The following is a 27,851-nucleotide window of genomic DNA, read 5'->3' on the forward strand; positions in this document are numbered from 1 at the left end:
GCGTGCGTGAGCGTGCGCGCCCCCGCCGCCTCTGCCGGTGCTGCTCCCGCGCCCTCTGCCACTGCCCCCATCGCCGTCTCCGCTGCTGCCGCCGCCGCCGTCGCCGGGTCCCGAGGCGCAGCCCCTGCTGAGGAGCGCGTCGGCCGGCTGCCCAGCAGCGCCGCGCAGGGAGGAGCGGAGCCGGCGGGCGGGCGGGCGGGCAGGCGGACAGGTGAGCTCGCGGCGGGCCGGTGGCCTCGCGTCAGGCCGGGCGGGCGGGCGGGGGTTCGGGGTGACGAGAGCGGAATGAGGGGGCGGGGGCGGGGCGCGAGGTGAGGGTGACGGGGGGTGGGGTGAGGGAGTGCAGGGTGGCACGGCGCGGGGTGGCGGGGCCGCGCGCCGGGAGGCGGAAATGGCGACGACCCTCCCTCCCCCTTCCCTCCCCCCTCGGGACCGGGGGCGGCGGCGCGGCCGGAGGAGCGGCGGGAAGGCCCAGGCCGTGCGCCGCGGTCGGGCCACCGGGCCCGCGCTTGGGGGCGGCCAGAGACCCGACGTGCGGCAGCCAGGGCCCCCACCCCCCACCCCAGCGCAGCTCGCGCTCCGGGGCCGGGGTCTGCGCGGGGCGCCCCCGCCCCGGGGAGGGTCTTTGCGGTCCTGAGGGCCGAAAAGAGGGACGCCGCCGGTCCAGCAGCCACGTAACCTGTGCCTGGGTCATTACGCCTATAGCTCGCGGAATAGAGCTTTGTTCCTTGATGCGCTGTAGATTAATCTCGCGGGTGAAAATCATCTGGTTTGTAAGAAAAAAATGTTGTCTCTGCTCGCGAGGACATCTGAAGCAGTGCCTTGTGTTGTAGTCTTACCGAGAGAGGGTTAGGAACTCATTCCCGCGGGTTCGAACTTGTTTGTGTTGAGCGGCTGGATCAAGGACTCGCTTTTTCATGTGCCTAAGAGATGAGTTCTCAAAATTCGCTCTGTTTGTTGTGCTATGCAGGAAAAGAAACAAAAGTTTCTGTTTTGGTTTTCAGGTTTAGGTGTGATAGGGGTCATAGACGGGGAGGTGCTGTCCTGGACACCTTTGTCCTTAATAGTTGTCTGTTTAAAAACTACCTTGCTGACATCGACAGTTATACTGCCCCGTCTTTAATCTGGTTGCCCGAAGGCAGAACTCTAGTCAAAGCTTCTGAGATTTTGTGTTCGTCTATTTGCTTCTCTCTTGTTAAACGTGGTGCTGCGTTTCAGGATCGCGGTGCCTGTCAAACTTTGAGAGATGAAATTATGAGGCAGGACTTACGGGCTTTCAGAAACTTCCTGAGAGCGTGCAGCTCTCCTTCCACCTGTGTCAGGGTTGCGGGACTTGGGGCACCTCTGATGGCACGTGGCCAAGCCAGGGGCTGTGGCAGGTGCTTCCAGCAGCACGGGGCTCTGAGAGGCACACGTGTTGCAGGACCCCCATGCCTGGCCCCCTTGGCCCTGGTGAAGTCAGAGCAGCCAGGGGTTGTCCCGGTGAGCAGATACGAGAGAGGCACGTGGAGGAGACAAGGCCTTGCTGGGGGATCTCAGCTACGGAACCAGTGTGGCCTCAGATGGGGACCCTTGCGGGGCAGGGATGCCTGTCAGGCCACCCCCATCCTCTGTGACCAGTCTCCCTATCACTGGCTCCCTGACTCACTCTGTGGGCCCCCCGCCACAGTGGCCTCTTTGCCAGGCTCTTAACAGACTCCTGTGCTCCGTCTCTGGCTCTACCCAGATCACTGGCGCCCTCACCCTTAGGCTCCGGGAGGGCAGGACTTCCCTTACTGCTTTACCTGGAATTTCAGCTCACCACTTCCTGTTTCCTGTCTCTCTTTCCTGCTTAGTTTTCCCACGGCACTTCATTCTTCTAATGTCCTGTTTAATATATTTATTATACTTAATGTTTTACTATGAGGTGAAGGTCCGCAGGGAGTCTGTTTTGTGCAAAGAACGGTGGCTGGCACGTACTGCGTGTCCAGGAAACGCTGTTGGAATGAATGGAAGTGATGATTGTAGTAGCAGCTCTGCAATACAGTGACCTTGTCGCTCGAAAGTCATTGTGGCTGAGTACTGAGTGCTGTGGCTGGGTTCTGAGGGAGGTGTGTGGCAAGTCACCTCCCCTTTGGGAAAGGACAGCCAGTTAAGAGGAAGATCAGAAAGGTACTAGGATCTCCCTGTAAATCTTTTTGCAACTTTTAGTCTATAGTTAGTGCAAGATAAAAAGTTTTTTGTCAGATCTACCACTGGTAATAATGCTTTTAGAAATTTTGTCTTTGATTAACCCCCCAGAAAGTAAAACCCACATGCTAGTCCCAAATACTCAATGACATTTGTTTTGTTTTGTTTATAAATTTATTTATTTGTTTGTTTGTTGGCTGCATCGGGTCTCAGTTGCGGCATGCAAGCTCTTCGTTGCGGTGTTCCGTCTTCTCTCTAGTTGTGGCGCGCAGGCTCCAGAGCGCGTGGGCTCTGTAGTTGCGGCACACGCCGTCTCTGGTTGTGGCACGCAGGCTTAGTTGCCCCGCGGCACGTGGGATCTTAGTTCCCTGACCAGGGATTGAACCGGCGTCCCCTGCATTGCAAGACCGATTCTTAGCCACTGGACCACCAGGGAAGTCCCGACATTTGTCGATTAAATGGGTGAGGTGGAGTAATCTGTTAGAACCTCGTGAAAGTGAGCAGTTCTGAGGCCTGCTCTGAATCCTGATGTGTGACTGAAGGACTCAAGTCATTTCCAGAACCTTCACTCAGAGTGAATTTATGTTCTTGGTTTTTCATTGTATTAATGTGGTGCTGGGACTGAACAGATACTGCGTGTTTCTTGGCCCTTTGTGTTCTTGAGTCCCCCTCACTCGTGGAGGAAGGATGGCTCTGTGCTCAGTGCTGAGCTACCCTGGAGACGTGTGCTTTTTGCTCAGTCTCAGACCTGGAACTTGGGGCCAGGCCTCTGCACTGGTTCCTGTGCTGACCGACCTGACGCCACCAGGCAGGATCCCTAGCAGGCTGCTGCTGACCGTGCATCTCAGAGCCCAGGTGTGACGTGCTTGCCTTGGTCCTGGGCTGGAGAAGATGCTCAGTAGGTGTGGGATGGATGAATGACTAAAACTGAGGCTGGGAGGCCGGAGTAAGGAGACGAGGTGGAATTTTATTTAAGGTGGGACTTTGCTTTTAAAGTCAGGAAATAAAATGAGCATGGTTTTTTTTGTTTTTTTTTTTTTTTTTTGGCGGTACGCGGGCCTCTCACTGTTGTGGCCTCTCCCGTTGCGGAGCACAGGCTCCGGACGCGCAGGCTCAATGGCCATGGCTCAGGGGCCCAGCCACTCCACGGCATGTGGGATCTTCCCGGCCCGGGGCACGAACCCGTGTCCCCTGCATCGGCAGGCAGACTCTCAACCACTGCGCCACCAGGGAAGCCCTGAGCATGGTTTTTAAAAAACATTTTTATTGGGGTATAATTGATTTACAAATGATTCTTTTTCTTTTTTTTTTTGGCCACACTGCACAGCATGTGGGATCTTAGCTCCCCAACTAGGGATTGAACCCTGGGCTCCCTGCAGTGGAGGCCTAGAGTCTTACCCACTGGACCGCCAGGGAAGCCCCCAAATGGCGTGATAGACACGGATGTAATCACCCTTGAAAAATTCCTTAACTCTTTAATAAAGTACTTTGTACAGGGTTTGGAGCATACAGTGCTGTAGGCAAACCATATATCTCAGCCAATGAGGGCAGCCAGCTTTCCAGTAAGGAAACAGACCCTGTGTCTTCAGGGGACAGGTGTGGAGGGTGTCGGCCCGCTCTTGCCCAGGAGGTGGACAGGAGACTGTTGGCTCTTGACGGTGCTCCCCGTGCAGTAGTTAAAACTGTAGTGCTCCCCAAATGGGGCTTGTTTTATGTTCTTATTGGATGGTCAGATCAGAGCATTCTTCAGCTGCAGACTCATCTCCTGCTCTGTCACAGTCCTTCCCTGTCTGTGTGTCAGCAGAATCTGTACTAGACTTTCCTTCCTGAGAGAGGACGGGACTCGGGCTCACATGATGGGGCCCCACTGAGATGAGGGTCATGGTACCTGCCCGTACTGCCTGTTGGGGGAGTACAGGAGGTGCTAAGTGGGAAGGTGTGTCATCAACTGCTTCCTAAGTTTAGGTGACAAAGATGCTGAAAAATGACAGTAGTCATATTTTATGAAAATGCTATCCCTCATTTAAGAGAAGGAACTGTTGGGACTTCGCTGGTGCCCCAGTGGTTAAAACTCCAAGCTTCCAGTGCAGGGGGCGTGGGTTTGATCCCTGGTCGGGGGATCTAAGATCCCACATGCCGCACGGTGCGGCCAAAAAAAAAAAAAACAAAACATGAGGGAACTGTTAATGCTTTTACTGTCCTGATAGCAAGGCCAGTGCTCAGGTAGTGACATCCCCTGAAGAGGATTAACAGCAATCTGTTATTGGTCACTCGAAATTCAACCCAGAGGATTTAAGGATTAGATCACCAAACAATTCTTACTTTTGATTTTGTCTTTTTTTTTTTTTTTTTTTTTTTTTTGCGGTACGTGGGCTTCCCACTGTTGTGGCCTCTCCGTTGTGGAGCACAGGCTCCGGACGCGCAGGCTCAGCGGCCATGGCTCATGGGCCCAGCCGCTCTGCGGCATGTGGGATCTTCCCAGACCGGGACACGAACCCGTGTCCCCTGCATCGGCAGGCGGACTCTCAACCACTGCGCCACCAGGGAAGCCCTGATTTTGTCTTTCGTTGTCTTTGCATTAATTTTGTTAGAGGCCGTTGTATGGGTGAAGTGGTATGTTCTCTTGGTTATTAGTACTTGCAGACAGTTAATAGGTTTTGGTCTTTAGCAGGTAAGAGTTGTTTTAAATTCTAAGAGTTTTGCAAACATATTGGTAGCTCACATTGAAATTGCAGAAAAGAAGTACAGAATCTCATTCTCCAAAGAGAGAGTATGTAGTGAGATCATACATTCAGTGGGTGTCACTGAAAATGCTTTCGTAAGTGGTTTGCTTTTCAAAGGTTGTCCGTATACATCGAAGGTCCACTTCATTCCAAAATCATACTCCATTGTAGGTGTATCTACATCGCTGGTTTTTAGAACTTAGTTCTGTGGCAGAAACCGTAGTCTTTTTTTCCTGACATTAAACCCGACTCATATTTTCAAATTGTGTGATACGTTGTGAGTGATCAGTGAATATTTCTAGAATGTATGAGTGTAAATGAACCTTGTTCATCATCATGAGTTACTTATAATTTAATATATTTATTTTTGGCTGTATTGGGTCTTCATTGCTGTGTGCAGGCTTTCTCTGGTTGCAGTGAGCTGAGGCTACTCTTCTTTGCAGTGCGTGGGCTTCTCATTGTCATGGCTTCTCTCATTGCAGAGCACGGGCTCTAGGCGCATGGGCTTCAGTAGTCGTGAGCGCAGGCTCAGTAGTTGTGGCGCACAGGCTTAGTTGCTCCACGGCATGTGGGATCTTCCCGGGCCAGGGATCGAGCCTGTGTCCCCTGCATTGGCAGGCGGATTCTTAACCACTGCACCACCAGGGAAGCTCCGAATTACTTATAATTTTATTGTGCTTTTAATTTCTCTACACTGAACATGTAACACCAGAAAACATGGCGGTGTACGCGGTGAAATGTGTAGTCATTTGGCGTCTCCATTGCTGTGTTCTGAGGAATTCTGTGCCAGTTGGTTATGAAGTTGCAGGCCTGGAAGTCAGAGGATTGGAATGCTGACTTGCTACCCTGCCGGCTGAGCCCCGCCCTGGCTATCTCTGGGATGGCCAGCCCCTTTCTTAGAGAGCTCTCTCTGCCCTTCACCTCTGTTCTTTTCACTGGGTGGAGTGAAATGTGTTATAGTGAATCCATCAGAACTGAGTTATCCTGTACTGTCTGGCCCTGTGGTGCTTCAGAGGTAATGAATTCGGGCGCTGGGGGTCCAAGACCATAGGCTCCGCGTCACAGCCCCGGCTGAGCTGGACCGGGCTCTGCAGAGGGAGCATGTGCCACTGCCGGGCTTTTAGTTTTTTCCTTCTGTTATTGGAAGGGATTAGCAGCGTAGCAGATGTTTGGTTTGTAGTTAGGTGGTCCCAGTGAATTTTCCTTGATTGAAAAGGAGTGTCTTTAATTGTGAGAGGGTTTCTCTAAGATAAATAATGAAAAGTTCTAGGTCAGAGAATACAGACTTTATTATTTTTGCCATATATTGCTGAATTTATATTTCCTCCGGCAGTGTGTGTCTTTTCTTCTTCACCCACACAGGATTTTAACACTTTATATTTTGCTGCTAATTTAGCTACTGCTGTAGGGTTTGATAATAAAATATGAGATTTTTTCAGCCAGTTGCAATAAACTTTGCTGTGTCCTTTAAAATAAGAATTTTAAGTAAATTAAGAAATAAAGAGTGATAATTTAGTGATAAATAGGCTTTTTAAGATGCGTGAAACCAGGCCACATCTGGTTTTTTTTTTTTTTTTTAAATTAACTGAAAAAGAAGTTGTATTCTGGGTAACAATTTTTACTGGACTGTGTTTACCTGATACTTTGAACCATGGGGCTCATCACAAGTAAAGCTGAAATACGTTAACGCAGTTTAATGGCCCAGTTTCATTTTGAGATGGAACTAGAACGTCTGCAGCTTAAGGATTGGTTGTGAAGTATTTTTTCACTTGTCGAAGCATAGTTGTCGTCTGTTGGAAACAGTTTGTTTTCTTCTAAAATTCACTTAGAGGATGCCTCCCCTCCCCCTACGGCAAACCCTCTGAAGCAATCTGCTTGTGAGCGGGCCAGGGTTACTAAATACGCATCAGCCATAATCCCCAGGACAGCCTTGCAGGGTGGCTGTTATCCAATTGTATGGATAAGGAAACTGAGATTCACATATTTTCTCTAGTATGAAAGTGTGCTATTGAAGAATAAGCACAAGTAATGCTGTCGCACACCTTAAAATGACAGCGCGGAATTTACCTCTTAAAATGCTGTTTCTGTTGGTGACCGTTTTCTCTTGCATCATCCTGCCTGGTTGGGTGACCCTAACTGACTGTTACCAACAGCATCCTTCTCCCTGGTGTGTAGTATCCATGTGACTCCCACACTTGTTTCATCTGCCCCTGTCCTTCCTTTTATAAAAATTGATTCGTGACAAGGGTAACTGCAACCCATTATCTGAGGGGGCTGTCCTGGTGGCCGAGTAGGCCAGCCTGTCCAGCCAGCTCCTAACACCATCTCATCCTCACTCAGGCTGGTGGACTGCAGTGCACGTAGGCGTTAGGGGCACTCTTGGACCTGCTCTCCTCTGGGGGAGCTGTGCAAACCTTCATAAGTGTCTGTGATCTACCTTTTACTTGTGGCATTCCTTAAACTGCTCACAGAGTCACAGTGTCGTGAGGCAGACCTGTCACTTCATCAGACCCCCCTGCTGCTCCCTGGAGTGGGCAGGGGTCTTTGTCCTTTCCTCACCCCAGAATGACCATCCAGCTTACGAACAGCTCGACTCTTTGTGTGGTCACAGGGGCAGAGCGTGTTTCGGTGAATAGCAGCTCGGTACAGCCTTACCTGATTAGATGCCTGCCCCGTAAAGCCTTGAAGGCAGGTCTTTTCCTATATTTTTAAAAGGCAAACGACAATAAGGCAAATCAGTGAAGTATGGATTTTACATCCAAAATGTATGCAACAATAATTAATATTAGTGTTCAAGCTGAGAGTCAAATAAAGTATAACCTACATAACTTTTATTCACCATTATAAACTTTGTATGTGTATTTATTTTCTTTTAAAAACACAGTAAAGGGTTAATACAGTACCTTATTTAGATAAGGCTTGTAGGTTAGTACAAGAAAATAAGTTATTTGTGCTCAGGGCAGGGAAAAATTACTCCGCTTTGTGACATGGTTACCGAGAATCGGTCGAATTGTACAGCACTTGGAGTCAGGTGTGAATCTGAATCCCAGTCCTGCTGATCCCTGGCACAGTGGCCTCCAGATTACCCCGTTCCTGGGCCTTAGTCTTCTCATCTGTAAGTTGGAGGCAGTAACAGCAACGGCTCGTGTAAATCTTGTACCCGGCACTGTTCGCATTTCACACTGCTCGATCGCGGACACACTGTGGCAGGCCGTCTGCAGCCCCGCGGGACGGAGAGGGGATGAAGCTGTTGAGTACCCGCCCAGGCCACTGAGCCCAGGTGTCGCAAAGCCAGGCTCCAGCCCAGCCAGGTAGCCCAAGAGCTGCACTCATCACCCACTGGACTGGGCACCTGCCCCACAGGCGTCTTGGTCCGGAGCATGTGTGCCCCTCAGTGCCTGCACATGGTAAGCACGCCCTAGGTTGTAGGTACCATGTTGGTAAAATTACAGCAGTAATCATAAGTTCTGTCACCAGTACAACTGTGATAGCATGTGCAATGCGTGTGTCTTGACACGCTTCTGACATCAGGCGTCTCTCTACACTGGGCCCGTCCTGGGGTAATTCATGCAGCTCATACTTGATTTTGGACTAGAACGGTTGGTTTTGGTCATCGTCGCAGGGTCCATTGCTTCATCAGAGGCAGTCAGTCCAGCAGTGGGCACCCTGGGCGGCCCCCTCCCCAGGGGCTTTCGCATGGGGCAGCCCTGGCTGGGGCGTCCCAGTGCAGCGTGGTTTCTAGTGGATGCGTTTCAGGACACATTCCTGCTGGAGACACAGAAGATGTTGTGGCTGCATCTGCTGCGTTTCATGAACTTCGAGCCGCTGTGTGTATCTTAGGCTTCTGCTCATTCTGGAGTTGGAGTGTCCAGTCCCCTCCCTGGGGGCGGAGCTGCCCCCAAGGTGGTGGGTCGTTGGGTTGTCAGTGTCACACACTGCACTGCTCTGAGCCTGTGGGCTCTCCCGGGAGCGTTAAGTAGGTCTCTTAGCCTACGTGCTTCTGTGTGACCGTGACTTTGGTCACAAGTATTTTCATGTGATATTCAAAGTTGAGGATTTGAATGTCGTGATGGTCTCTAGATAGTAAGAAATCCTTCCTGGTAAACATTCACGAGAGTGGACTTGCACCTGGTTGCCAGTCAGCGTTACGCCCTTTCTGTCACGATACAGATACCTCTGGTTCTCCAGTCTATCTGCTGATCCGCAGGCCTGGTCCGCGGAGGGCCGGGGGCGGCAGGTGGCTGCCTGGGTTGAAGGGTACCTGTGACTTCAGTACCTGAGGTTGTAGGGGTTGTGAGGTTAGAACACCAACACCCGGAAAGTTCCCGTGCTCATAACTTTTATAAGAAATACTTTTGCCTTCCACTGTCTCATATTTAGCTTTCATATTTAGCTTTGAGAATATGTTAAGGTTTTCTGGAAGTGTTTGGCCATAGCACTGGTCTTCCTAGAATCTCTTTCTGCAGCCTTGTGCATAGGTGAGTCCCTGTTGGCCCCAGTGCTGTGATGATGGAAATGTCACCTGTGTCTGTCGGTCACGTTCTGGTGTCAGGGTTCCAGCTTGTTTTAGGCGCGCTTTACACAGAGGCAGTGTCGCCCTGTTGTTTGCACCTCAGGGATGCTGGGCAGGCAGGACCAGGAGCATCGGGTCGGGAGTGGGGCTCTCCCGTCCACATTGGGCCATAGGCAGCCTCCTCTCTGAGTCACAGGCTCTTGAGAATGTTCAGTGTTTTTTCTGACTCTCCTTGTATTCAGACACATAGTTAGAGTTGTTTTGCTCAACTTCTGACCTTTTCCTTTTGACTGACTGTATGTAAGCATTAGTTTATGAAAGAAAATCCTTATTTGGTTTCTGGACATAAGTCACTACTGATAAAATTAATTCCATAGACCGTACTGAATGCTTGGCCGGTACTGGGGCAGTCGCTCAGTTTATACCTCAGAAGGGCTTAGGGTGCGGCCATGCTGGGGCCTTTCAGCTGCCCCAGGGTGTCTGCTGAGCCCTTGCTGGTCAGCCTTGTGCTCCCTCTGTGAGGGCCGAGGGTTCAGTGTCTTTAGTACTGGAATACATGCTCTTTTTGTGACCAAGCATTGTGCTTGTTGTTAGGTGAAAGTGCTACTTAGTCACTGTTCTTTGGTAGGTTGGCCCGTCTGCCTGGGGTTTAGACCCATTTTCTCTCGTGCTTTGATGATTGGCGGGGAGCCCTTCTTAAAGATGGATCCGTTTGACTCTAATTCTCTCTCTTTGTCTTAAGGCTTGGCATCACTGTTGCTTTTTATTTTTCTTAGAATTAAGGAAGAAAGATGACATCTTTAGGGGTTCCTCTATTTTCCTGAAGAATTTAGGAATTCTTTACGTTTGGAATTCATTTTAAGTTAGGAGTAAAGGTAATGGACGACTGTGATACTCAGCATCGTCCCTTTTACCCCTTCCACGTTTGTTGACTCTTGCTCATAATTCTTCAGATGTGTCTGTGGAGGCCATTGGTGGCCGTTTCCTTCTACTCTGCAGTGTGTCCATCTTTTCCTTCTGGAACAGGTAGTGAGCTCGGAGTCACGCATTCAAACCGCTGGTTTTCCACCGTGTTCTGAGTGTGTCCCCAGCACCGGTACGAGTTGGCCCTCCTGAGGAGGTGAAGTGCTCCAGACCCAGCTGGTTCTTCCCCCCCCCCAATATTTATTATTTATTTATTTATTTGGGTCTTAGTTGCGGCATGCATGCGGGATCTAGTTCCCTGACCAGGGGTTGAACCCGGGTCCCCTGCATTGGGAGCGCGGAGTCTTAGCCACTGGACCACCAGGGAAGCCCCCACCCCCCCAGCTGTTTCTTGAATGTCCTTTTTCCAAGGTTCATCATGGATTTTAAATGACGCTTCCTTCAGAGGAGAGAGGTCAGCTGTCTTTGGAACACCAGTTGTACTTTGTCTTTAGTATCTTTATTTTCAGTGAAGTTTTTCTTCTGTGGGGCCAGGTCCCAAGTGTGGGAGGCTATGCAGCCGTGCCCGCACCGGGCTGCACCCCATCCCCTCCCCGAGGTGCTGGCTCACGGTCACTGAATCGCACCTCATGGCTGTGTCGCGACCCATCACCTGGCGGATCCCCTGTTCCTTCTGTCCTGACCCAACGTAGCAGCGTCTCTGTCCTCCTGTCCCAGCGTAGCTGCGCTTACCCCTCGTCCCCTGTATGACAGGACTTCGTCCTGCGCCATCAGCAGCATGCGTTGTCCTCTCGCTAACTGGAGGGGGTCGGCCTTTCTTCCTTTCTTCCCTTCTCCTCCTCTGACTTTCATTTGTCCTTTTACTTTTACACTGTCAAGAGAAATTTACATTGTGTTTCGTAAACATGAAGTTGCTTGTCTGTAAGTTTATTGCTGAAAATCCATGAATTGTTTACGTTATTCCCACTTGTGGAAACCATGTTCGTTACGGAGCCTGGACCCTGCTCTGATGACGTTTTCTTCCTAGAGGAGTGCCTCTCTCTCCCCAGGTTCCTAACAGCCTTTTTCTTACATTATTAGCCTTTTTCTTAGCTTCTGTATTTTCAGACTACCCATGATACGATGTATTATCGTTGTGGCCTGGAACTTTCTTTACTCCGGGCACTCTGTCCTCCTACCCCTGGCAACACAGCGGCTTTCAAGGCTGCCTGTCCAGCCACGTTCCTGCGATGACCAGCAGCGGGCGGGGAGGCTGGAGCACCTCCGTGGCAGCCCTGGAAACCTCTGCATCTCGGAGGGGCATCCCCAGAGACAGTGAGAGGCCCTGGTGTGGCCTTCCCACCACGGCCTGTCCCCAGGGGACACAGGGGGCAAACCTGTCTGCACAGCAGGAGGTGTGGCTCATGGGATTACCTGCTCATCGCTTTTATTTTATTTATTTTTTTATGTTTTAGTTTTATGGCCCGGAGGCGTGTGGGATCTTAGCTCCCCGACTAGGGATCGCACCCACACCCTCTGCATTGGAAGGCGAAGTCTTAACCACTGGACCGCCAGGGGAGTCTCTGTTCATTGCTTTTAAACCCACCTTGTCTTTGTAATGGATGCTTGTATTAAAATATGATTGTTTTAAGTATTATTTAATGATGTGTGCAGAAGTAACAGAACTTGTAGCTTTTGTAAAAATTTTTGAGACTGCCTCAGGTAATTTTGGAGGTTTTTGAATAAAGTACTCTGAGAATGGAACCAGATAGAGAGTCCTCACCACCACCCATAACCCTCCCCTGTGGAAGTTAGAGTGCACCTGCAGGTCCCAGGGGAAGACTGGACATGCTGTGGGGGCGTCTGGGACTTCGGGGCTGGCATTGCTCAGACGAGTGATGCTGGTCTGTGTCTCATGCTGGGCCCAGGTTAACCCCAGATGGAGCGGATGACCTGTGGGTGACAAAACTTTAGAATAAAGTGTAGGAGAATTCACTTTGGATTTTGGGATGGAGAAGGATTTATTGAACAAAAAAGAGAAAAAATACGTTCACACAGATTTGATATATTCAGTTACATTAAATCGTGAGAGGGAATTCCCTGGCAGTCCAGTGGTTAGGACTCCGCGCTTCCACTGCAGGGGGCACGGGTTCAATCCCTGGTCAGGGAACTAAGATCCCGCATGCCGTGCGGCGTGGCCAAAAAAAAAGAAAAAGTGAGAGATCTGTTGCATGGTCGTGTGCAGATAGGTAACTCTACCCAGGTGTACGCGTGGGAGTGGCTAAGGCGGCCAGTCCTGTCGTTCTTACCACAACAGAAAAACGTATGAACTTGTGCTCATGATAAGTAAAAAGAGATGGGCGGGAAATCGGGACGGCTGGGGGCGCCCATCCTTGTGGGGTGTGGTCATCTGGGTAGCGGTTGGCCTGCCCCTTCTCTGGGACCCTAAAGTTCTACTTGTAGGTACACACCCTACAACAGTTCTTCCTAGTCTGTTCGTGGTGAAGGACCAGATTTTATTTGTTTTAATTTCCATCGTGTCACAGGCTGATACTTTTGTAAACTACAATGAAAATGACTAGCTAGAAGAATAAGTTGCAAACAAAACAAAAAAATGCAAGCCCAGATTTTTTTCTTTTTACGTTTTTAAAATAAACATACAGTAAAATTGACCTTTTTTTTTTTGATGTACGGTTCTCTTGAGTTTTAATACATAGAGATTTGTGTAACCATCACCCTGCTCAGGCTGTGGAACACGCTCATCCGTACCCACCCCCCACGCCCACAGCATCCACTGTTCTGCTCTCTGTAGGTATAGCTGTCTTTTCAAGAATGTCATGTACATGGAATCATAGAGCTTCTAGCCTCTGCGGCCAGCCTCTCTCACTCAGCCCAGTGTTACTGAGCATCCTCCACGTCGTCTGATGGACGCTTCGTTCCTTTCTGCTGCCGAGTGGTGCTCCATTGTGTTCACCTTCCAATTTGTTATCCTTTCACAGGGACATATGTGTTGTTTCTGGGTTTAGCGATTATATATATTCATGTACAAGTTTTCCATGTGAACATTAATTCCCGTTCCTCTTGAATAAATGCTCAGGAGCGGGATGGCTGGGTCACATGAAAGCCTGTCTTTAACTTTATAGGAAACTTCCAACTCTCTTCCAGAGTGGCTGCCCCGTCTGGTGTGCCACCAGCAGTGTACGGGTCTAGCCACTGTTCACCCTCACGAGCACTGGGTGTTGTCTGGTTATTTTTTAAGCCATTCTGATACATATGTAGTGGTATCTCATTGTAGTTTGAAGTTGCATTTCCCAAATGGGTAGAGATGTTGAGTACCTTCTCCTGTGCTTATTTGCTATTGCTCTGACAGTTGGGTAAGTTTTGCTGTCAACTTCTGCCCTTAGCACTAACCTGAGCTGGCGGGGCATCACCCCGTGCCCGGCACTGCCCTAGAGAAACTGTAGGTGGGAATTGCTCAGAAGGTTCAGAGGACCCCAGTAATAGCAAAACCTGGGAATGACCAGCCATCTTCCAGTAGAAGAGTGGATTGACAAGTTGTGGCCTGTTCCCAAAATGGAATTTGTCCAGTACTAGGAATGAGTGAATTATAGATATATCCAGCAATTTGGGAGAATCTTAGAAATATATTGAGTTTCAAAAACAAGTCACGGGCCAAAAAAAACAAGTCCCAGAAGGCTGCATACACAGTGTTAAGACCATTTGTTTTTTAAACAAGGTCTTATTTATTTATTTACTTATGGATGCATTGGGTCTTCGTTGCTGCACATGGGCTTTCTCGAATCGTGGCGAGCGGGGGCTACTCTTTGTTGCGGTGCGCGGGCTTCTCATTGCTGTGGCTTCTCGTTGCGGAGCACAGGCTCTAGGCGCACGGGCTTCAGTAGTTGTGGCACACGGGCTCTAGAGCACAGGCTCAGTAGTTATGGCACATGGGCTTAGTTGCTCCGTGGCATGTGGGATCTTCCCGGACTAGGGCTCAAACCCGTGCATTGGCAGGCGGAGTCTTTTTTTTTTGGGCGGTACGCGGGCCTCTCACTGCTGTGGCCCCTCCCGTCACGGAGCACAGGCTCCGGATGTGCAGGTTCAGCGGCCATGGCTCACGGGCCCAGCCGCTCCGCGACATGTGGGATCTTCCCGGACCGGGGCACGAACCCGTGTCCCCTGAATCGGCAGGCAGACTCTCAACCACTGTGCCACCAGGGAAGCCCAACAGGTGGATTCTTAACCACTGTGCCACCAGGGAAGCCCAAGACAATTTTTTTAAGCTCAAAAAATTAAAACTAAGTAGTGTTTAGGGAGAAACATATGAGGTAAATTTCTTTAAGCAAGGGATTGTAATAAACATTGCTTCAGGGTAATGTATATGGGGAGAATGCAGGAAGTTTCAAAATTATTGGTAATTTTCTAGTTTTTAAATTGAAGGATGGGATCATGGTGTTTATTTTATCATGATGCATCATGACTTATATGTGCCATATCTTCCTTTCTGTGTATCAAATATTATATAAAATATTTAAAACAGAACCAAGGGACTTCCCTGGTGGCTCAGTGGATAAGACTCTGCACTCCCAGTGCAGGGGGCCCGGGTTCGCTCCCTGGTCAGGGAACTAGACCCCACATGCGTGCTGCAACTAAGAACTTGCATGCCACAAATGAGGAGCTCACGTGCTGCAACTAAGGAGCCCGCCTGCTGCAACTAAGACCTGGCGCAACCAAGAAAGGAAGGAAGGAAGGGAGGGAGGGGGATTAAAAAAAAAAACAAAAAAAACACAGAACCAAAATAGCCTTCCTTTTAAGACGTTTTCAAATCTGTTCTTCCAGAGTTGGCATATGATTTTTCCAAAGTTGACATGTGATTTTTTCCTGCAATAGTAGGTTGAATTCAACAGCAACTCTTAATAAACATTCAGTGCATGCTGATTTTACACACGGAGATACAAGAGTCAGAATACACATCTCTTTCCCCTGAAGATGTTTAAGTCTTCTAAGGAGCATAGACGTGCCCTGTGAGCACAGGGATTTTTGTCCGTTTTGTTTATTTTGTTCACTGCTAAATCCCCAGCTTTGAGAGCAGAGTGTGGCACATGGCAGGTGCTTCCTAAACATTTGTTGAACAAATAAACAACACACAGACGTGTGCTCAAGGCTCAGGATGGCTCCATAGAATGTGATGGGCTCTGCTGTACATCCATGGAGCAGGCGCCAGGACTGGCCTTCTGGCACCAGGGATGTCGCTTCACGGTCGGAGGTCTAAGTAGGGCTTCCACGTAGGAGTGGGCAGGACGTTGAGGAGACCCCAGGTGCTCAGGGTTGGCAGCAGTGCCTCTGCCTAAGAGCGAGCTGTCAGGCCGTGAGGCCCAGTGGGCGCAGTGGCAGGAAGAGGCTGGTGTCAGACAGGGTCTGTGTCCAATAGGACCTTGTAAGGCAGGCCCGGGAGCTGGGATTTGATGCTGCAGCCAGTGGGCTGTTGGGGAAGGACCTGAGTGGGGTGGTGACAGGAGTAGAGCCGTGCTTTACAGACTTGTCCTGGCGGCAGTGAGGGAGGACAGACTGCGTATGCTCCAGAAAAGCCTCCCCTTTACCGGACCCCTGCCTCTTGGGGTTGGCGAGCTTTGACTGGTTTGAAGCCCATTTTTCCCTGCTCGTGTGTGGCTTGGCTGCCCCGCAATGTGGAGGAGCCCCAGTACTCTTCCTAGCAGCACCAGGACGCACTACAGACTTGCAGAATGTGCCCATTGTTTGTTTTTAAAGGTATGTGTTACTAAAATGACGCAGCCTAAAGGTCAGGACCTAACCCTCCTGGGGCCAAGGCTGGGAGCATAGCTGGGATGGCAGTTCCTGAGTTAATAGCAGGTGTAGCTCAGGTAGATGTGGCTGCTCCCCAGGTGCTGACATGGGCCTCGGGGATGCCTTTGAAATTTAATCGAAACGGGTTTAGGAAAAACCAAAATGCTGAGGTGCTACCTCAAATAGCAGACGCGACATTTCCTGGTGGTCCAGTGGTTAGGACTTGGCGCGCTCACTGCTGTGACCCGGGTTCAATCCCTGATCGTGGAACTTAGATCCTGCAAGCCACACAGCGCAGCCAAAAAAATAGAAAACAAAACAAATAACAGGTGCTGGACTCCTGGACTCCCCAGGCAAAGACAAGTCACCAACTCAGCACAGCTGGCCTGTTCCTGGACCTTGAGGCTGGCGGCAGAGGACACCTGGTTTCCCCCGTGACACTCTAGTGGAGCCTCCTCACGGCGTTGAGCTTGGAGCTGTGTGCCTGTGGTGCCAGGTATTGGGGAGATGGGGGAAATCGAGGGAAGCAGAAGACAGGTCACAAGACAATGGGAGAAACCAACTCTGGGGAGGGGAGAGCGCTGACCAGGTGCAAAGGGGATGGTCTTCAGTTTGTCACTTGTGGGACATTATTTTTAGGATGATCTTTTTTCCCGCTTTGGAAAAATGTTTATTTCTTTTAAATCATTAAAGTATACCTGATCACTATAGAAAATTAAGAAGGATAAACAAGGTCCTACTGTATAGCACAAGGAACTATATTTGGTATCCTGTGATAAACCGTAATGGAACAGAATATGAAAAAGAATGTATGTATATGTATAGCTGAGTCACATTGCTGTACAGCAGGAATTAGCACACTGAAAATCAACTATACTTCAATGAAATAAATTGTAAAAAATAAGAATAAACCTCAAAAAAAGAAAATGAGGAAAATAAAATGCTAAGACAACTTTTGAAAAAAGTTGATTTTAATGATTTAAAAACCCCACAAAACTCGATTCTTTCTCTCTCCCCTTCACTGTCTTCCACAACCTTTCTGCTTGACAGGAGCCTCCTAGATGTATTTCCCAATATCACACGTACTAAGAATGAAGTCAGATCTGTCCGTTTGCAGTTCAGGTCGCTCTCTTAGTTACAAGACCGTGTCCCAGCTGAGCATGAAACTTCAAAGTGCGTATTTCCTGGCAGTGGGTAGTTTCTAACTAGAATGTTAAACTTTTGAAACGTGTGTGAAAATGATGTAGAAATTTACATTTAATAATTTTTATGCTTGGACAGCATTTATTTCATTTTCTGACTCAAAATTATAAAATACCAGTTTGAATCATGTTCATAGCAGCTGTTTTATTCTTAAAGGGCCAGACGTAAGTATTTTCGGCTACCTGGTGACACAGTCTCTGCTGAGAGCAGCCACAGAATGACAGACAAACGGATGTCTTTCTGTGTCTCCATGAAAGTTGTAAAAACAGGCAGCCTGCCATCACAGAGTAGAGAATTTTATGTTTCATTTGGTTCTCTCGTAGTATCTAATTCATGTTGAGAACAAATCACATTAATTACAACGGCTGCTCTGTTTACTGCAGGTAAACTTGACATACAGTGAAAGGCACAGATCTTAACTGGATTTCAGTGAGTTTTGGTGTGTATACTTGTGAGACCCCTCTTGCATTTAAATTAAGAACATTCTGTCTCCTAGGAGGTCCCCTTACCTCCCTGAAACAGTCGCTTTTCTGGTTTATATCACGACCTTGTTTTTCCTGTTCTTAATGTTTGTATAAATGGAGTCATTTTGTGTTTCTTAGCTTGTTTGCGTAACACATTTGTGCTTGAGATTTATTGATTTCATTGCTGTGTCAGTATGCTAGCCTTCTTTTATTGGTAAGTAGTGTTCTGTATAGAATAGACCAGAAATTGTCAGTCCTTCTGTTGATGACCCTTTGTGGTGTTTGCTTTTCTTAGAGCTTTTCTTAGAGCTCTGTGCTGCCTACTTCACGTAAGGCGTCCATTTCTCCCCCACCCCTGCTTCTCTGTGCGAAGCTGTCCTGTTTGTCTTACTTGCAGCACAGACCGCACAAGCCAAGGTTGATCAGTTCCTGCTTCCAGCAGTCTTGTGTATTTTTTAAAAAGAAAGAGGAAAAGATCATCTGTTACCTCCGTGCTCACCACTTCCAGTGGCCTTCATTCCTTCTAAAGACGCTGGTTTCTATCTGGTGTCATTTCCCCTCCGTCCAGGTAACTCTCATTGGTGTTTCTTGAATTTTAGGTTTTTGTGGTGGGTTCTCTTAGTCTCTGTCGGAAAATGTCTTCATTTCAGCCTTTGTTTCTGAGGGGTGTTTTTTCTGGAAATAGAATTCTGGTTTGACAGGTATTTTATCTGAGCGCGTTCAGGTTGGGCACCACTACCCTCTGGGTGCTGTGATCTCTAACGAGGAGGGTATGGCTCACACGCTCGCTCCTCCGCAACGCGTCCATTTTCTCTTGGTCTCTGGTTTTCAGCAGTGTGACTGCTGGGCCTGGGCGTGATTCTGTCCATATTCATTCCGTCTTCTGCAACCAGGTGATCCTGCAGTGGGCCTCTGCTGCTCCCATCACGGTGTTCTAGGGGAGCTATGCTCACCCTGATTTAGGGTGTCTTCCCGCCCCAACACTCCCCGGCATCAGGGGTGGTGTCTCCTGCCCAGCACCCGGCGTGTGTGTAAATGCTTTTGAACCTGTGATCCTGGGGAAGGGTAAACGCCCTTCGAGACAGACGTGTGTCCTGTGAACAGAGTCATCGTCGTTGGAGCCCCAGCAAAGCACATTGAAAGTCGTCTTTATTGCTTGGGTGTAGGGTTGCACTGTCGCTGTGCCGGAATCCCGTACCCGCCAGCGGTGACGGGAGGGGGGTGTCTTCCTCGGGGAAAGTTTGTATCTGATGCAGTCAGCGGGCTCTCCTCATCTCAGTGGAGAAACGCACAAAGTAAGGGATCTCGTTTCTCTGGTCTTTGGTATGAAGATATCATCAGGGTCATTGTTCCGTATCATATGGGAACCTAAGATTCCAGTTGGAAAAACCCTCGGAAGCCGAGCGAGTGGTGCTTAAACCATGATCTAAAGTAAGAAGAGTGACTGACGGGGGACGACAATGAGTACACTTGGATGGTTTACGTCAAAAATGCTATCACCTCGTTCGCAGCTTTTCCAGCAGCTTTTCGGGGTGGGCGCTGTTGCTGTCTGGCCTAATTGCTTCACATTGCAACAAATTTCTTTGGATTTTGCCATCTTGATTGGAAATGCATATTCACAGCATTTCTTGCCCACGTCTTCGTTTTGTATTTGTGCAAAGTTAACTTTGAGGACCGAAAAAGAGTCACAGTAACTAAGCCGGCACTTGCCCACAGCACACAAATGTAAGTGCCTGTTCACGACACCCAGCTTCCCTAAAATAATTCACAAGAGAGCCATTACTTGACCCCTGGGGCAAAGGTTGTGCCTGCTTCTGTAATTAAGTCAGGTTTATGGGTGCACAGTTGTGCCCATTCTTTTAGACATTGTGTGCTTCCATGCTTCAAAGGCAGAGCTGAGAACTTGGGACATGGAGACTGTCTGTATGGCCCACAAGACTGAAATATTACTGTCTTGCCCTTTACCAAAAGGCTTGCACACCAGCTTCTAGAATAATAATACCTTGACGAATAGCACCAAAGTAAGCCTTGGTGTTAAAGTCTGTGCTGACTTTTACTGTCCCCAGCTTGCTCTTTTCTGGTGGTCCCCAGCTTGCTCTCTCTTCTTGGCTTAGACATAATTAAATTAGGCTTGAGTTGTCCAGACCCATCGCTGTGCTGTCAGTGATTTCATTAAAATATAAGGAAGTTTATTTAGTCTCGCACTCTTCCTGTTTGTGACGTCAGAAAACTCTAATGATTGAAAGTTGGGTTGGAGGGAGTCCACGTGAGGATGTTTGCTGGTTCTTAGGAGAATTTGGCGTTGACTAGACCCTGGTTGGCTGGATCCTCCATTAAGGTCCCTTTGATTGGCTAGTAGCCAGAACAGATCCCCAAATGCACAGCTTGCTCTTGAACTCTGATGAGAAGGGATTCTGTGGGGACTGTTGGAGACTTGCCGGCTGTGAGAGGGAAGTCAGTGCACGGGAATGTGGGCCAGACTCCTGGGGCTAAAGGACCTTGTTGGCCAGGAAGGCTGGGTTCTCAGTACCCGCGACAGTCCGACATGCTAAAGTCGTGTGTCCTGGAAGTGACTTGTGACAGAGCCTCTAGGAGGGCAGACATGCGTCTGGAAGCACAAGAACGACAACTTTGTAGTTTTTATAAAAAAGATACATACATAGATTTATAAAAAGTTCATGCAATGCAGAAAAGGCTATAGAAGAAAATGATTTTAAAAATCAAGCAATAGTATGGGAATAGGTAAAGAAATGGTAGACAACAAAGAACAAGTCTTTTTTTTTGGCGGTGTGTGGGCCTCTCACTGTTGTGGCCTCTCCCATTGCGGAGCACGGGCTCTGGACGCGCAGGCTCAGCAGCCATGGCTCACGGGCCCAGCCGCTCTGCGGCATGTGGGATCTTCCCGGACCAGGGCACGAACCCGTGTCCCCTGCATCGGCAGGCGGACTCTCAACCACTGCGCCACCAGGGAAGCCCAGAATAAGTCTTTTAACCTCTACTCCCTGGTTCTTCCCAGAAACCAGATTACCAGATACTTACCTTCCGAAGATACTCACATCGTCTTTTATTTTATTACTTTTTAAATTTTATTTATTTATATTTTATTCTTTGGCTGCGTTGGGTCTTTGTTTCTGCGTGCAGGCTTTCTCTAGTTGTGGCAAGCAGGGCTTCTCTTGTGGAGCATGGGCTCTAGGCACGCGGGCTTCAGTAGTTGTGGCATGCGGGCTCAGTAGTTGTGGCGCACAGGCTTAGTTGCTCCGCGGCACGTGGGATCTTCCCAGACCAGGGCTCGAACCCGTGTCCCCTGCATTGGCAGGCAGATTCTTAACCACTGCGCCACCAGGGAAGTCCCCACATCGTCTTTTAAATAGAAGCGTTCCAGTTTCCCTCGAATTTGGCACACAGAAGATCACGGTGATACTAATAAAACTGCTGCTCCCTCACCACGGCAGGCCCACCCCCTTAACCAGGGGCGCCCGTGTGCCTGGGGCCGTGGGGCTGCACACACTTGGCCCACCTGTGTGCTGACCCACCGTGGGGGCCAGGAGGTTTGCGCGGTGGGTTTGTAGCTGGAGCTCCTGCCGCCCCTCAGTCAGGATCTTGCATTTCTGTGGGTTTGTCGCCTGACTGCAGACCTGTTGCCCCGGCTTCCATTGTTGATGACTTTCCTCTGGTTCACATCTTCACTGGCTGGATTTTATCACCAAGTCGTTTTTTCTGGAAGCTCTTGGTTCCATACGTTCTTGAATCCACATGAGCATTAACCTGTTCCTCTGTGTGGGGAGAACTTGGCCTGATGGTGTCAGTGTCCAGGCAGAATGTCCCACGTTGCTCCACCACATTCTGGCACCGAGTCGCGCCACACCTGGTGGGGGAGGGAAAGCTGCCGGGCACTAAGGACTGGGAATGCAGAACCTGCTATTTAATCCCCGGGATTGGGGAGATGTGTTTATTATTGAACAGGTATCGGCCTTTCAAGTTTGGTCATAGTTGCTGGCAGTTCACTGAAACTAAGAAAATTCATTCTGGGACTTCCCTGGTGGCGCAGTGGTTAAGAATCCGCCTGCCAATGCAGGGGACACGGGTTCGAGCCCTGGTCCGGGAAGATCCCACATGCCGCGGAGCAACTAAGCCTGTGCGCTACAACTACTGAGCCCGTGCTCTAGAGCCTGTGCTCTGCGACAAGAGAAGCCACCTCAACGAGAAGCCCGCGCGCTGCAACAAAGAGCAGCCCCCGCTCGTCACAACTAGAGAAAGCCCGCACAGCAACGAAGACCCAACGCAGCCAAAAATAAATAAATGTTTTAAAATATAACAAAATATACAAAGTATTCTTAAAACTCAGCAGTAGAAAACAACAACAGAAAACAGAAAAGAAAATTAATTCTAAGGTTTTGAAAGTCAGTGATCTGTCTGTACCTATGAACAAGCAGGTGATGAACCACAGTGACTAGCTTACCTAGTAACTAAGCCAGGTGTGTGCTGATTTTTCTTAGGGTGGTTCTGTCCTAGACTAGGAAATGTTGCCCCTTGTTGCGAGAACGTCTGTGATCTCTGGTGTAAGCGGCGCTGGAGAATCATGACTTAGATGCTAAAGTTCCACAGGGAATTCTTTTTAGTCAAATTAAGTAGCTGACTGCCTCTAGACATCTCAGGTAATCATATGGTTCTATAAGCAGATACAACAGTATTCATTGATATTTTCCTGTGGATGGGCTCTGAAAGCGCTATTTAGTAGGCACTGAGTAACTGAGAATACAAAATAATTTGTCAGAGTTGTATTTTCCATAACAGTACCTAAGGACCAAAAAAATTACTTAGCCAAGTAGTAATTAAACTCGACGAAGTCATGGTACTTCCGTTGTGGAGTAAATGGACGAAATTCCTAGTAATGGAGACTTGACGAGAATATGTTCCGTCATCAACATCACTGAGGGTCCCTGGGCTCTGTGCAGCCCTGCCATGGGGCGAGGGGTAGGGGGTGGTCCTTGTGTCCATCCAGGTGAGGAGGGAGGCTCCAAGCACTGCAGCGACTTGGCCACGCCAAGCAGCTGGGAGCTGTCAGAACTGGGCTTACGAGTCCTCACACCCTGATTCCAAAGCCCACCATCTCTGGGATTGAAGTGAGGCGTGTTTAATTTCCTGCCCTCAGCTGTACACCACCGTCTCTTATGCTTCGTGCCAAGGTGGCTGACCTGGTGTCCCTCAGCCAGGAGGCCGCACCCTGCGGTTTGGGTTCAGGTCCTGACTTCACCTCTCTGTGTATGTGTCTCTCTGTCTATGACATAACCGTCGGAGTGCCTGCGTCGTGAGGCTACAGGGGGCCAGGGCAGCCCAGCCCCTGCAGAACCCAGTCTGGAGGGAGTTCCCGTGTGTGTCCTGTGTTGTGATCAGAAGTGACCATGCCACCTGCAGGAGGGGGCATGCCTGGGCCACTCCCCCGCAGGCCGGGACACCCCTACTCCTCTTGTCACATCTTTTCCTGTTTCTTGATTTCTTTCCACATTTTGTTGAAATACTCCTCAGATCATTGTTTCATTGAAGATGCGCGAGCAGTACTTTTCCCAGACTCTTGCGTTTATACGTTCTTCTGACTTTACACTTTGTTGATAGTGGAATCCTAAGGTGAAACTCCTTTCTTCTTAGAATTCGAAACGTGTTTTGTTTGGGGAAGTTCTTAGCGCCCAGGATGCAGAAGTATGGCCTTGGTGCTCTACCTGGTGGGGCCTCAGTTTGCACACTTGTGTTTTCTTTCAGCTCTAGTTTTGTTTTCAATTGACTATTTTTTCTCAGTTGTCTGTATTCTTTGCCTTTCAAATTCCTGCCTGGCAGATTTTCTCATTTTCTGTTTTCTCTGTGCTGGTTCTGTTCAGACGCTTCCTAAATTGTGCCTTCTCTGTGCTCTGGCCTTCAGCCGTTTCAGGCATATCGTTGTACCCGTCTGCTTCGTTGACAACTTCACTGCTCAGATAGTGATTTCCAGAGACTGTCTTATCCTTCTGTGCCCCTTTTTCTTCACAGCTTAGTGTAATCTCAGTCTCTGAGGACAGCAGAACTATTGTTTAAGGCAGTTTTAGGTTTACACAGAAATTGAGGAGAATGTACAGAGAGTTCCCTTATACTCCCTGCCCGCCCCAATCTTACAGTTTATTAGCATTGGTGTGGTACATTGTTTTGAGTGATGCTCCAACATTGATACAGAGTAACTCAAGTCTGTAGTTTACATCAGGGCTCACTCTGGGTGTTGCACATTCTGTGGGGTTTTTCAAACGTATAATGACATGTATCTGCAGTTGTAGTATCAGAATAGTTTCACTGCCCTAAAAATCCTCTGTGCTCTGCCTGTTCATCCCTCCCTCTCCCAACCTCTGGCAAACACTGATCTTTTTACTGTCTCCATAGTTTTGTCTTTTCCAGAATGTCAGAGTTGGAATCATATAGTCTGTAGCTTTTTCAGATTGGCTTCTTTCACTTAAATGCATTTAAGGTTCTTCCATGTCTTTTCATGGAAAACACAAGTTTGCTGAATAGCGTTCCACTGTCCGGGTGCACCACAGTTTACTCATCCGTCACCTGCTGAAGGACATCCTGGTTGCTTCTGAGTTTTGGGTGCACCACAGTTTACTCATCCGTCACCTGCTGAAGGACATCCTGGTTGCTTCTGAGTTTTGGCAACTATGAATATATCAACTTATTTTTAAGTAGTAGTGTAATCACGTACAGATTATTAGATCAGTAATGAGTTTAGAAATTATGTCCGTCCTCTTTTCTTTGAACTGCATGTTATTTAGAAGTGTATCGTTTGATATTTAAACACCTGAGGTTTTCATAGATATTTTCCTTTTGGGTCTCTAATCTGTTAGGGTTGGGGACATACTGTGTATGATTTCAGTCCACTTAAATTTGTTAAAACTTGTTTTATGGCCCATCATGTGGTACGTCTTGGTGATTTTTAGAGTGTGAGTTCTGTGGATGTGGGTGTCGTAGAGGTGATCGGGTCATGGTGGTTGATAGCGTTCTTTAGGTTGTCGGTATTTTTCCTGATTGTGTGTGTGTGTCCTGTCAGTCTCTGAGAGGGGTGTTAAGATCTGTGTGACTGTGAACTTGTCTGCTTCTCCCCTTATCTCAGTCAGCGCTTGCTTCGTGTATTTTGAGGCTCTGTTTTTAAAGTGTCTCTCGCAGACAGTGTCTAGTTGGGTCTTGCATTTTTTTTATCCATTTTGACAAATCTCTTCCTCTTAATGGAGTTTTTAGTCTGTAGAGATTCATTTTCATTTTCCCTTCAGCTTTCTAGCTTTGCCTCCTTACGTCTTTATTTAGAGGTTGCCCAAGGGATTACAAAACACACACTTAAATTTTATCTGTAGCTGTTGATGTCTCCTCTGCGTTCTCCTTGTAGACTAGGCTGCCATGGCAGACCAGAGACAGCGCTCCCTCTCTACCTCTGGGGAATCCCTGTACCACGTTCTGGGGCTGGACAAGAATGCAACCTCGGATGACATTAAGAAGTCCTACCGGTAAGAGGCCTGGGCCCGGGGGGCGGGCCGCTCCCGCCCCTCCTGTCTTTTATCTGCGCGTGTTTCCCCGGCCTACTCGGGGTTTCACCGGTAGCCCTTCCACTGCATCTTTGTGTGTGTAATGTGTCCCCGTATAGCTTACGATTATCACCTTAATGTTTTCTTGGCAACAAAAACAAAGCAATAGCAGTGTGTGGGTCATGCACACTCCCTACCCTGGAGCAGACGGCTCGTGGGGGCAGGTCTGGATGTGCTGAGCTGTGGTGGCAGGGTCTCCACCCCCCGGGGGAGCCTTCCCACATGGCTGAGCTTGCCCTTCCCCTGCGGTGTCCCTGAGCAGCTGCCAGAGACAGACACTGTCGTTGGTGCAGACAGTTGACACAGTCGTCTGTGTTCTCAGCTTATCTCCTCATCAGTACAATAAAATTCCTGTGCTGCGTGCTCCTTGCCTGTCCCTCCATTTGGCAAATGTACAGTCAGGACTCTAGAGGGCAGCAGCGGGGTTGGCAGTTCTTGGGAGTGCCCGCAGGTCAGCTCTCACCCGAGCACTTGCTGCTCTGTGGATGGTTCAGACGGGAGGTTTGCCCTGAGACAATTGCAGAGATTTCTGTTGAGCCTGGCATTCTCTAGTTCTGTGGCCGGCTGGAAAGGGAGGTGGTGACGGGTAAACGTTCCTCTGCTGGCCCTCCATCCCGGTGGATGAGCGTGAGACGTGAGACCAACAGATGGTTTTGGTTTGCAGGAAGCTGGCCTTGAAATATCACCCTGACAAGAACCCAGATAACCCAGAGGCCGCAGACAAGTTTAAGGAGATCAACAACGCCCACGCCATCCTGACGGACTCCACGAAAAGAAACATCTACGACAAGTACGGCTCGCTGGGGCTCTACGTGGCCGAGCAGTTTGGGGAGGAGAACGTGAACACCTACTTCGTGCTCTCCAGCTGGTGGGCCAAGGTGAGGGCGCAGCTCCCACTCTCGCATCCCGCCAGGTGGATCTGGGCACGTGGCGGGCTCCTCGTCCCCGTAGATACGGGCAAAGGCCCGGTCCCAGCAGATTGTAGCTGGCCTGTGGCCTGCCTGCGTCCAGCCCGCGCGCACAGAGAGAGGTCTGTGCCGAGCGGTGACGTCCACGGCATTTTCTTTCGTGAGTCACTGTGGTAGAAATAGGAAATGAACTTTTTCATCACTTGGTGGATAGATTTATTTTTGTGATTAGGGAAAACTTGTTAGAGATATCTAGCTTGAGAAACTTCTGAAAGAAATATTATTGTTTCATATTGTAACATTAGCTGGTTTCCTGATTCTATCCAAAGCATCTGTCGTGTGAGGCCCGAGGGTGTGGCTCACTGCAGGGCGCTGAGCTGTCGGAAGCCGGTCCCGCAGCGGCCAGTCAGCCCTCCTCCCCTCTCAGGAGTTACCCTTCTTTACGCAGCTGGTCTCCTCCTTCCTGCCCTCCTGTCCCCGTGCTCAGTGCTTTCCTTATTCTCCTTGATCTGGAAAAGAGTCCACTGCTGGTGTGAGGACCCCTGCGTGACTCTGGCGGGGGTCGGGGGCGGGCGCAGGGTGAGAGCTGCTGCGTCCCGGCCTCGCCGCACAGCCGCGTCCCCTTGCCCGCAGGCCCTGTTTGTGTTCTGCGGGCTCCTCACCTGCTGCTACTGCTGCTGCTGCCTCTGCTGCTGCTTCAACTGCTGCTGCGGGAAGTGCAAGCCCAAGGCGCCAGAGGGCGAGGAGACCGAGTTCTACGTGTCCCCCGAGGACCTGGAAGCGCAGCTGCAGTCCGACGAGAGGGGTGAGTGAGCCCGCCGCCCGGGGCGCGCGTGAGGGGCGGGGCCGGAGCGGGCCCTGAACGTGTCGCCCTGTCTCGTCAAACAGGAGGGCACTGACACTGTGCGGGAGTGTTTGTGGTGGCGGCGGGACGGTTGAGGTGTGAACGTGGACGCCGGAGGTAAAGCAGGCGCGGAGGGCTGTCCCCGCCGCGGACTGTGGTAGCTGCGTAGGCGGGGAGGGCCGAGGGCCGAGGCCGCTGACGAAGGTCGTGTGGGGCGGAGGTCCTGGCAGCCTCGCCCCGCCCTGGGCGCTCGTCTTAAGACCTCCGACCCCGGTCGAGCCACCAGGTGGCCGAGCGTGTCGCCCGGAGACGGTGTCGGGGGCCGAGAGGCCCACCGGCCCGACCTGAGGCCGCGCGTCGCTTGCTTTCAGAGGCCGCAGACACGCCGATCGTCGTCCAGCCGGCGTCCGCCACGGAGACCACCCAGCTCACAGCCGACTCCCACCCCAGCTATCACACCGATGGGTTCAACTAAATTCAGGAGAAGCTGTGATTCGAGGGTCAGTCAGCGCCCAGCCACTCGACCTTAGAATCATGGACTGTAGTCCCAGAGGTGGGGCGGGAGCCGCCCTGGCCCCGAGAGGGCAGCGCCAGCCCGCCTCTGTGCCCGCCCACCCGCCGATCCCCGACACACGAAGTGCGTAGCATGCAGTGTTTAAAGCAGTTTAGCTACGGTCTTCTTCCTCTGTTGTTTCCTTTTTTAATAGCATGTGCAGGGTTACGT

General features: G+C 49.8%; 1 protein-coding gene across 1 annotated transcript; it reads left to right on the top strand.

The window, feature by feature from the left end:
- DNAJC5 (DnaJ heat shock protein family (Hsp40) member C5) lies at window positions 1–27,851 on the top strand. The gene is made up of 5 exons (XM_065892695.1): window positions 1–211; window positions 25,180–25,297; window positions 26,040–26,253; window positions 26,917–27,088; window positions 27,499–27,851. The coding sequence occupies exons 2-5, from the start codon at window positions 25,191–25,193 to the stop codon at window positions 27,600–27,602; spliced, it is 597 nt and encodes a 198-aa protein (XP_065748767.1). The 5' UTR covers window positions 1–211; window positions 25,180–25,190; the 3' UTR covers window positions 27,603–27,851.

The sequence above is a fragment of the Phocoena phocoena genome, chromosome 15, assembly GCF_963924675.1.
Source record: "Phocoena phocoena chromosome 15, mPhoPho1.1, whole genome shotgun sequence".
NCBI lineage: Eukaryota > Metazoa > Chordata > Mammalia > Artiodactyla > Phocoenidae > Phocoena > Phocoena phocoena.

What these genes read in the sequence shown, in the direction of transcription:
- DNAJC5 (XM_065892695.1), top strand. Translation starts at nt 25,191, where the DNA reads ATGGCAGACCAGAGACAGCGCTCCCTCTCTACCTCTGGGGAATCCCTG. An exon ending in GACATTAAGAAGTCCTACCG is followed by an intron (nt 25,298 to 26,039) that starts GTAAGAGGCCTG and finishes TTTGGTTTGCAG; the next exon opens with GAAGCTGGCCTTGAAATATC. An exon ending in GCTGCAGTCCGACGAGAGGG is followed by an intron (nt 27,089 to 27,498) that starts GTGAGTGAGCCC and finishes GCTTGCTTTCAG; the next exon opens with AGGCCGCAGACACGCCGATC.